This window comes from Magnolia sinica, chromosome 3 (genome assembly GCF_029962835.1).
Source record: "Magnolia sinica isolate HGM2019 chromosome 3, MsV1, whole genome shotgun sequence".
Taxonomy (NCBI): domain Eukaryota; kingdom Viridiplantae; phylum Streptophyta; class Magnoliopsida; order Magnoliales; family Magnoliaceae; genus Magnolia; species Magnolia sinica.
In genome coordinates, this window is record NC_080575.1 from 990,962 (window position 1) to 1,002,341 (window position 11,380).

The 11,380-nt window shown below is 39.6% G+C and overlaps 2 protein-coding genes across 2 annotated transcripts; both read right to left on the reverse strand.

Annotated features, from left to right (window-relative positions):
• Positions 1-5,430: 5,430 nt before the first annotated feature.
• Positions 5,431-6,551, reverse strand: LOC131239214 (uncharacterized). Its single transcript, XM_058236815.1, has 2 exons — positions 5,843-6,551; positions 5,431-5,683 (listed from the first exon to the last, which is right to left on the reverse strand). Exons 1-2 carry the CDS (start codon positions 6,110-6,112, stop codon positions 5,531-5,533), a joined length of 423 nt encoding a protein of 140 aa, XP_058092798.1. The 5' UTR covers positions 6,113-6,551; the 3' UTR covers positions 5,431-5,530.
• Positions 6,552-8,878: 2,327 nt separating this feature from the next.
• Positions 8,879-11,159, reverse strand: LOC131241355 (UPF0481 protein At3g47200-like). The gene is made up of 2 exons (XM_058240172.1): positions 10,602-11,159; positions 8,879-10,082 (listed from the first exon to the last, which is right to left on the reverse strand). Exons 1-2 carry the CDS (start codon positions 11,157-11,159, stop codon positions 9,228-9,230), a joined length of 1,413 nt encoding a protein of 470 aa, XP_058096155.1. The 3' UTR covers positions 8,879-9,227.
• Positions 11,160-11,380: the final 221 nt, after the last annotated feature.

The following is an 11,380-nucleotide window of genomic DNA, read 5'->3' on the forward strand; positions in this document are numbered from 1 at the left end:
AATACATAATAATATGTATTAATGGGATGAATGTCGTACATTAAATGAATTTCAAGACTATTATTACCAATGGAATGGCTCCTTAAATCGACAATATTATTCATCTAAATTAAATTAAAAATTTTAAAAATTTCTCTAGGTGAATGATTTTAAATGTTTAGGATTTTGCATTAGCGTGATGAGTGCCATAACTGGCATGAATTGTGGGCGAATTTGAAATCAAACTAAGCTTGTCAAGTTTTTTTAAAAATAAAAATAATAAAAATCATCAAACAAGCTAAAACCACGTTCTCATGAAAAAATAGACAGTTATGCCATTGTAAACATAGTAAAAAAATAAATAAATTTTAGAATATTTGAAACAAGAAGAAGAAGAAGGAAAAAAAAAAGAAGGCGAACATACTTAAAACCTTCTTCTTTTTCTTCTTCTTGGATTTAAGGTTTTCTTAAGAGGCTTCTTAAATGTTGCAATAAGGTTTGATGGAGAAAGAGGCATTAGGAGACATGGGACCGTGGAAGAGAGCTGGAGTGTTGGGACTAGGGAGAATGAGGGGTTTATATAGCAAGAAGGAGAGGGAAGGTGGAGACAAGTAGGCAAGTGAAGAAGTTAGATACAAGTAAAGGTAGGTGAAACTAAGACATTTGATAATCTGGCAAAGTATGATGCTTGCTACACATACACTTAAAGATCATACACATGTAAAATACTATATCAAATTAGAACAACTCAAACGTGCAAACCACAGTCCTTGGTAAGCTGCAATGCAAAAATGGTTTAATCTTTAAATCCTAACCTCTCATTCATGGACACTATATTGGATATTTCCCTTTTTAACCATCTAATAAATGTCAATCAATCTTCTAATCACATAATAATGATTTTACTGTATTTTTTTTTTAATGATACATTTAAAATGATATTTATAATTTAAACAGTTCATCTTATGTCCTAGGCTGCATTTAGAATTTCTAAGTGCCCACGTATTATCCAACGCATTCTACCAGAGTATCAATATTTTTCTCTTGGTTAGGCCCTTGTGGTGACTCTTCCATCCTAAATGTGGCAATGATGTAAAGCTATCATGACAATCTAATTGTGGGTCCACTACAGAGGCACAATAATGTAAATCCAAGTGCGGGTCCCATTGGAGAAGACATGTCACACCATGTAAAGCTATCATGATCGTTGAATCGTGGGTCCCATTGTGGAAGCCGTGCACTGATGTAAACATTGTCATGATCATCGAATTGTGGGTCCTATTATTGAGAAATCTTCACTCTAAAACTACATTAATCAAGCAATACTGATCATCCAATTAATGGCTATTACATGGATGGTTAGAAGTAAATTATTCTTTGGTTCAAATTAAAAGAATCGGGCTGGTCCACCTTATCAGGTGGGTCCCCTGTATAAAAAAGAATCGAAAGCTTAAATTTATAACAGCCCAAAAATACAAGGATAACATGTGTAGCTTTATGGTAAGCAGAGTAGCCCGATTTTGCCAATGGTCATCTGGATACACCTCATGAATGGATGTGGATTTCCTATGAAAAGGAAGTTCTTACCACTCAAAAGCTAGGTCGTCCATCCGTTTTTCCAGATCATGTTAGGATATAAGCTCAAAGATTATGCAGATCCAAAAATCAAGTGGGCAAAGAAAAGGAAAAAGTGGGTAAGAAAATGCTTGCCACTAAAACCTTCCTAGGTCCACCATGATGTTTATATAACATCCAAACCCCTTGTAAGGTCATTCCTAATGGGATGAACTGAAAACACAAAAATATTAGCCTGATTCAAACCTTTTGTAACCCTAGTGTGGATGTTGGATCGATAATGCTCACAGGGGCCTTTTTAGGCTTTCTTGTTTAATTGTGACTCGTGATTATGTATGTTTGACTTAAATTCTTACTCAAATTTTATCAGTCAACTAGACCTGCAAAAACTTTAAATCAGAGAATTTGAAAATTCCCCGCCTTAGAAAAAACAATTTCTTGTTTCTTTTCTTAACAAAATTCCTTTTCTTTAACAAAAAGGAAAAACAAAAAGAAAAACAAAAAAGAACACCAATCTGTTTGGTTTTGCGAGTGGGCTTTTTAGTGCCTAATTATCATATGGGCTTTGATGTCTTTGATAGAGACAAGATGGTTATCTCTAACGCCTACTCAACTACTCTCCAATTCCTGATGTCTCCTAACACCTTGATACAATGGCTTCATAGACTTTCACTGCCGTTTTCCTTTCAACTCCACTGCTTTAGCATACCACCTCATGGGCTTTCGGGCACAGAGTATGTCACGGAATGAATCCTCCCTGTGCCATGGTCTGCTGTTTTGTGGTGGACGTTGGGAAGGTTTCAGCAGTAGGCGTCACTCTCCCCACTGTTTTGTGGGTCCACTCCAGATTTGGATCTGCCTCATGCTTTGGCTCATGTCTTAAAATGATCTATCCAAATAGATGGACGGTGTGGATATAACATATACATCATGGTGGGCCCCACACAACTTGATGTGTTGGGCACTGTGGGGCCCAACGTGATACACGCCGTCCATCCTTTTTACACGCTCATTTTAGGGCATCAGCCCAAAAAATGAGCTCCAAATCTCAAAGTGGACGACACCACAGCAAACAGTGGTGATTGAACACCTACCATTAAAAACTTATTAAGGGCAAGGAAGTTGTGTTTCAACGGTGGGTGTCATTAACTCCACTGTTTCCCGTGGTGCGATCAACTTGAGCTTCTGATCTACTTCATTTTTTGGTTTATTTTCTAAAACGAGCTGGAAAAACAGATGGATGGTGTGTATATAAAATAAATACATCACGTTGGCCGCACAGTGCTCAACACATGATCACATACCACATAATAGTTGTCTGTAAGAGTATAATACCATATGTACTCTTGTACGGCAGAAATTTGTATTCAGTATTGGAAATGAGGGGTGCGTTTTGATGCATTAATGATGTAAGAGAATCGATGTGGTTCTCTTAGGGCGGTTATGTTTGTTTGGCTGCTGTGTTGCGGCTGAATTGCGCGATGATGTCCAGCCTTGAATCGGTGTCTCGGCTCACCTTGGTCTGCCCCTCCTGCTACTCCAGCTGCAGTCTTGTCTTCCAAGGGCTTTCATTCTCTCTGTTTTCCGTTTAGCCTTGTATAGATCTCATATGATAGGCTGGGTCCAAATCCTTTTTGTTAGGCCCAGCCCGAAAGGCTGTATATACTGGCTCATTTATAAATTGGTGGTGGCCTGATCCCACCTTTCTTTAAAAAAAGAAAAAACAAAAAAAAACCATGTGGCAGGGCTGGAAGCATGTTGACTTGTTGCCACCTCTATTGGACATCCCTGTGGTGTAGTGTGCAAGCAAGTTTTTCTTCCCGTCTTCTTGATTGGTGTATATATCATGGTGATTGTCTTTGGTATACTTTTAAATCGCTTGACTTCTCATGGGCATGGCTTTCAACCGGTAGATAAAGTACATTTCAACACTTGAGTTCATATGTTCGAGTACCCATGAGATCGCATTTCAACCGTTTTGCCCTGTTAATTTGGTCACCATCTGATAGATGATGGTGACCGGATGGAATTCACCAGCTGGATAGGCCATGCCATACGGTTATTTTCTTAAAATGTGGCCCATCGTATGAGTGGAATCACCTATCTTTTTTGGCCAAGAGGTCTACATAGCCAGACCTATATGGTCGGTGGATTCGATACAGTACATCTCTGCCCTCATCAAAGATAGATAGGGACGGTGATTCATCTGATGAGCCTCGCATGGTATGCATCATATCCTTCAAATACGAGCCGTCCAAATAATGGGACATTAGAGATGTATTATAACACACACATTAAAATAAAAGTATAATCCGAACAAAACTATCCATCAGGTGGGTCCACTTAAGCCTTTGATTTAGCTGATTTTTTATTTCATACTCTAACATAATATTTCCAAATAGATGGATGGCTTAAATAAAAATATATATAATTTTTAGGCCCCATGGAGCCCTTACAACACCATTAATTATTAATGGTGTGTCAACTTCATTAATTATTAATGGTGTGTCAACTTTTTAGCTATGGATGAAAACCGTGTAACTATAGCTACGGTTTATATCCGTAGCAAAAACTTAATGTGGTCTATATCCTTTACCTTTTTTTTTTTTTTTTTCTTTTTTTTTTTTTTTTGTAGTGAGTGAGACATTCAGGATAAAGGATCGGGAGCCTGCAAAGAAGGTTCTCAGTGATAATGTTCTATTTTTTTTATTAGCCCAACTGATAACCTGAGACGCATCTGATCGGACCTGTGTATGCAAGGCATACCCCACTTGAGTTGCATTCACACACAAAGCTACCCAGTTAGCTGCAAATGATAATTTACAGTAGTAATTATCTATTGAAATGCCTAATCTTCTTTTTTCTTCTTTGTCTTTGACAATGAATATGCTGCTTTCTTCTATCCATCCTTGATCAGATGGGTTCGGATTGTTCTCGAGCCTTGAATGTCCAAATCTCAGTTATGTATACATCTTTCCTTGCGCACTGATCAGGCTCCGACGTTGGGATGTTGCAGTCTGTGCAGTCGGAAATCAATCGATGATATCTGCAGTAGGATTGGGTAAAGTATAACACATGAGTGGGAGCCGGGTTGACTCGTGGAATTTCGGTGGCCCCACAATGATATATGTCTTAGATCCAAACCATCCATTCAATTTTTAGAGTTCGTTTTCCATGATTAATAAAAAGAGAAGAAAAAAAAAGGAGGTAGCTTAGGTGGACCTCAACATAAGAAACAATGGAAACTGGATGCTTACGTTTGAAAACTTCTTTAGTGCCATAGAAGCTTTGGATGAAGCTTATATTTATGTTTTACCTTTGTCATCAGGTCCGTGTGACCTTATCAACTGGTTGGATGGCAAATAAACAACGCAGTGGACCCAAGGAAGGTTTCAATGTTGGCATCATTGTTCCCATTGCTTTCTATTCTGATCTACTTAGAGCTTTGGATCTTCCTCAAAATTTTCAAATCTTTGGCATGGTACTTATCATAGCAAGAAAATAAACATTCCCATTGGGTAAGCATTCAATCCCTCGTGGTGTGGTCCACTTGAGCTTTGGCTATGGCTCATTTTTTGGGCAAATAACCTAAAACGAGCAGACAAAATGTAGAGCAAGGAAATAATACATACATCAAGGTGGGGCCATGGAGCTTTTCCGTCACCAACTTGGGTAGAGGGTCACAACCCAATCCGAGCTGGGACGAAGGTTGTTTGGCCACGGGTCCAAAGAGTTTTGGTTACGAAAGTACGTATGAATGTAAGGCCACAAATCAACTCAAAAGGGAAATCAATCAATAAAAATACATTAAAAAAAAAAAAAAAAAAAAAAACAGAAAAAAAAGAAGAAGAAGAAGATGAAGAAGAAAACCTTCTATTTCCCTCCGGCGCCCAAAACATCCACATATGAGAAGAAAACCTTCTATGTTGATTCAAGTTGCTACACACATAAATGTGGATATGACATAGTAAAAATCTCAAAGTACTGGACCCTTGTTATTTATAGGCCCCGCCTGAAATGGATGGTCAGGATCATCTAATCTAGTCATGCAACCGAGCAGTTGGTGTCCTGGTACGTGTTCTCCTGATCTCCAGAACACATGAAGGGTGTGTTTGGTTGCACCATATTTCTGAATTATGGCACCAAATTAGATTGATTAACCATGGAATATCATGATATTCAAAAATAAAATAAAATAAAAATAAAAAAATCATGGAATATCATGATATCTGGTGCAACCATATGCACCCGAAAATAATAATAAGGATTAAAAGAAAAGAATTCTTACCTGGGGAGATCCTGTTTCAAAAGCTACTAACGTCTTCAGCAGCAGAAGAGGAAGCTGGTTTTCAATCATCAACATGTCCCTCTTTATTCGAGGCAGCTTGCAAAACATTGCATGTTTGCTGAAGATCGGGTCATTATATGCATATTCATCACTGAATTTGGGGTTAATATTTCTGAAGATCTCGATCACGAAACACCCATCCAGGATCATCAGTTGCAAGAATCTCCCGCTCTCTTTCCATCCTTCGTCAAGCTGATCATAAGAGTCCATCAGTTGTTGAACCACCACTCCCACGGCAGCCACACAATCACTGGTGCTTTTTCCTACTCTTTGAAGAAAGCGACAGAAAACTCTTTCCTTATGCGCTTCCACCGGTTTCAGGTGGGGTTCGCCGTGATGGTACGGCCCAAAAGACACCACCTGAGGATTTTACAGCTCTCTGCGGCGGGGATTGACATAGAGCTTCGGTAATCTGTAAATTGAGCGGCTGGTCCAAACTGCATCTTCCATTGGACGACTCACGTTTTGGAGCCTGGAATCAATTTGGATGACCCAATTCTTCAGTGTAGGATATTGTAGATCTGACATACTATTTCCAGTTGCTTCCGTGCAATTACAATTCGAGTCTCCTCTGCTTACATTCCATTCATAACAAACAATCTTCTTCTACTCGTCTTCTTACTCAAGTTGCTGTTACTCTTCTTCTTCTTTTTCTTTACAGCTGCGGGTAATAAATCGAAAAGAAACTCTCCTTCAAAAGCGTAGCTGTCTGATTTTTGAGGAAGAGAATCTAAGCATTGTTCATGGACTTGATGGAAAGCTCACATCTCAAACACGTGTTTCACATTAGCCGCACGTATGAAGAAATGGACAGTTAGTAAATTAAGAACCAATAAAATTTTCATGTTATTCTTTACTGTTGCGCTGGACGCGATCAACAGCCGTGAAGAATAAACTGTCGGTCGAGAAAAATTGACAGCCGTTGAAAATCGAAATTCAGTTGTGGGTCGTTCCACAATCAGAACTCGTTCACTCTTTCGAAGAAGAAATCTCCATAGTGGGGATTTCTCTGATGAGCTTTTGGATCGTTTACATGTGTGCCATTCCCATGTGTGAGAAGTGAGCGCAAGAGGTTATATTTACTCGCTCGAGTTCATTGGGGATTCTCAGAAGCAAAATCACGGTACCTGAATTGCAGAACATTTATCCCTCTTTATCCGGAATGCTCTCCCGTAAAGTTACGGAATGCTCTCCCATGGATGGGAATCCTCTCGAGCGCGACCATGTTGTATGTGTGGAATCTACTCCGTCCATTAGGTAAACTTCTCTATGCTAGTCCGAATCATAAAATCAGCTTGATCTACGACTCAGTAATCGACTTTGGGTTAGGACTGCGTTTGAGCAACGTGAACCGTGACTTAGGACTTCCACTAACTTGGATCATCATAAAATCATAAATCCCACCGACGTGCTTATGAAGGTGGTTCCACATAGAAGTTCCGATTATGTTCGGATTCTCTGAGACTGGCAAAGTTTTGATGAATACAGAATATGTAAGAAAAGTAACAACATTTGTAAAGTAATAATGGAGGCAATTAGAGATGGAGCTTAGAGCTCAAAGCAATGGAGCATGAATATTGAATCCAAGGTAGAAATTATCGTCAGATGTCTTCAATCTGACTGAAAATCAAGGTTTGTCGATGCCATCAAAGGACCACTTGATCCATCGAGCATTTGTCGATGCCATTCACAAATATGCTCGATCCCATTGATAAACTCTCAATTTATTCCAATTACACGGCTGGCAGTTTTTAGAGTGTCACTCGATGCCATCGAGGGAGCTTCCATCCCATCGACATGCCTTTGATGGATGTCGATCCCATTGACTGAAGCACGTAGTTTTGAGAAATTGTGGGAATTGCTTCTTATTCTTCTAAGAGGGGCTAATCATTTCTAGGGTACGGGGAAGAGAAAATGAGGGCTTTCTTACGTTATAAATGCATCCGTCTCTTGTACTTTTACCTTCACGGTGATTTGTGGTTGCTTTGTGCTATGATTTTTTCCCACAAGTATTTTTCAAGTAAAACACATGTACTCTTATGCATGCTTGTTTATATTTGCTTTATTGTCATGTGATCCAAATTCAGAGTTTGCTTTTCTAGGGTGCAGGGAGGAGAAATGAGGGTTTTCTGACATTATGAATGCATCCATCTCTTATACTTTTACCTTCATGGTGATTTGTGGTTGCTTTGTGCTATGATTTTTTCCCACAAGTATTTTTCACGTAAAACACATGTACTCTTATGCATGCATGTTTATATTTGCTTTATTGTCATGTGATCCAAATGCAGAGTTTGCTTATGCAAATTCCCAACAAAGGACAATCAAAGAAACCAGCATCAAATTGTAATACATAATCAAATCCTACACTCTTATATTCTTCTTCAAAAGGGTCCTTAGTCTTTCTCCTATGGTAGACTCTCAAGAGTTTCAACACCTGGTCAAGGGTTCGAGTACACATAGGTGGTGAAATTCCACTCCGGCGTCAGTGCGTGTGTAAAAATAATAATAAATATTATTCTTCAAACTTGAAATATATATCACTATAGATAGCCAAACATCATTATTGTAAACAAAAAGCCACAAAAGCATTGCACAATCAAACGCCATTAGTGAAAACACAGAGCCAAAAAGGCATTACACAATCAGCAGCCATTGGCGTAAACACAGCCACAAAAGCATCACTGTCCTGTTTGGATATCATCTTAAACCACATTCCTCCGTTCTTATTTCATAAAGCTGTCGGACAAAGAAACAGCCGTACCAAGCATCTGATGCATTGAACACTTTCACTCCTGCACGGAAAAAGGAACACCTACGGCCGAGATAGTACTTGTCACATTTTCTGGTAGGCTAGCTTTTTATATCCTGTCCAGTTTAGATAGTGGTATATGATAGATGCGGCTGCCTCTCTTTTTGTTACGCTCATTTTCTGATCTATGAAATATACTTCAGTTAAAAAATAAATAAAAACTGATAATTGAAGCAGGCTCTATTTCATGGAGATGAAGAAAAAGAGGAGGGTCATTCTCCTTAAAATAGATTGTTTTGGCATCCAAATGGGTTGAAAGAGTTTTCAGGAGAAAAGGAAAGCGTAAGGCATCAAATCAATGCAAAAGGAAAATCAATCGATAAGAATTACAAAAACGAAAAGAAAACAAATTATATATAGAACTCAATCCACTGATAGATGAAATGAAAACCTGACACCTAAAGAAGATGAAGAAGAATAAGAAGAAGAAGAAGATGATGATGATAGAAAGATGCAAAAGCAATCAAGCAACTCAGGAGGAATAATAGATCACCAAGATCAGGCCATGGTGCCTTAGTTCCTATAGAAATCAAGGATTTGGTACACGGCCAGGGTGACAGTGAGGCATAAGAGGAAAATTGCAGCAAAGAGGGAAATGCAAGACCATGGGCTACTGAAGTAGGTGTGCCAGAGGTTGGCAAACGACTGGCGACAATAGCTCTTGCAGTAATCAGTCACATCCTTATGCACATTTCCAAGGCTACTATTTGGATCGATGGGCACATCATAAGCGATTCCGTTAAAGAGCTTTGCCACAGCCTCATCAGTCCCCACAAAATTCTTGATAATCCCTTTTTTGTTGAGGAGTATTACATCTTTCTCTGTATCTATAATATTGTCCATGAAGGATACATATGAACTCACTTCACTGCCGGCACCTGCATGAAGTTGCTCAAATGCTATTAGATTGAGGAATTTAGACTCGGTGGCATCATCAACTTCTATCACAGGGAGGCTGAGGGTGCCGGGTAAAAAGAGGAAGCCCTTATCGAACTTGATGCTTTTGAGGCTTTGCGTATTTTCGATCTTCTTGAACCTGATTCCAGCCTCGTGAAGCTGTGTCACCGGCCAGATCACCTCATGCTTGTCATTCTCGATTTGAGATGTCCTTTTGCATAGCTCAAATGGTGGTTGACACATGTTCTGCCCCGTCGATGCATCTGGTTGCCCGGATCGGTTAAATATTTGTGGAGACGTGCTCTGCCCCATCGATCTGTTTCGTGAACATATGCTCCGCCGCACCGGTACTGTGACTTGAAGCATACTCTCCCTAACCACGTCCAACACATGGTGGCGCTGGCCTATGATACCGGTTGACCAGCCGGGGTCAAAAAGTTTCATTACGAGCTTGTTTATGTATTCCTCATCCTGCATGGGTGAAAACAGGTGAAACGAATATGGTATATATGTTATTATGGATGTCCGAGGTCCATTTCCTTGCATATGAAGATGGGCCCATTTGGGTACTCGGTGTGGTGCTTGATATTGTCAGTCATGAATGGACCAAAATAACACCAAAGGAGTAATCCTAGCTAGACATTTGATTTTACCTTTTGAACATGGACCCTTGTTTAAAAGGCCACCAATCAAATGGCTAAGATTTACTTTGGGTGCAAAACATGCTTCCACGCATGAAAAGAAAACGTTATGTTGATTCAAGTTGCTATCCATATAAATTTCGATATTTCATGGTAACTGGCGATGCGACCAAGCAGTCCATGCTCAGGTACGTGTTCTCCCGATCTTCATAACACATAAAGGGAGTGTTTGGTTGCACCATATTTCATGAATTAATATGGCACCAAATCAGGCTAGTTTATCATGAAATATGGGTGCAACCAAATTCACTTGAAAGTAAAAAGGATTAAAGAAAAAAAAAAGTCTCACCGGGGGAGATCTGGCTTCAAAAGCTAGTAACGTCTTCAGCAGCAGAAGAGGAAGCTGGTTTTCAATCATTAGCATGTCTCTCTTTATGCGAGGCAGATTACATAGCCTTGCATGGTTGCTGAAGATGGGATCATCATCTGAATAGCCACTTCCGCTCTCTCCCACATTTCTCAAGATCTCGATCATGAAACATCCATCCTGGATCATCAGCTGCAAAAATCTCTTTCTATCTCTCCATTCCTCTGCCAGCTGATCATAGGAGTCCATCAGTTGTTGCACCACTCCCCCCACAGCAGCCACACAATCACAGGCGCTTTTGTTTGCTCTTCCAAGGAAGTGAATGAGCACTCTATACTTGTGTTCTTCTACAGGTTTCAGTTGAGATTCGCCATGATGGTAGGGCCCAAAGGACACCAACTTAGGCTTGTAGGCCTCTTTGCGTTCAGGATTGCCAAAGTTTTCCGCTATCTTGTAAATCGACCGCTTGTTCCAAATTGGTATCGGAAGACTCCTATTTTGGATCTCCGAATCAACGTTGGTGACCCAATCCCCTGACATATTATTTCCAATTGCTTCTGAGCAATGACAATTTGAGTCTCTTACTCTTACATTGCATTTATAACAAACAATCTTCTTCCACTCTCTCTGCTTCTAACTCACTCAAGTTGTCCTTATTCTTCTTTTCCTTTACAATTGTAGCGAATAAAGCAAAAAATAAAATCACCTCACCTTTAGTAGCATAGCTGTCTGATTTTTTAGGAAGAGCATCTAAGAATTGT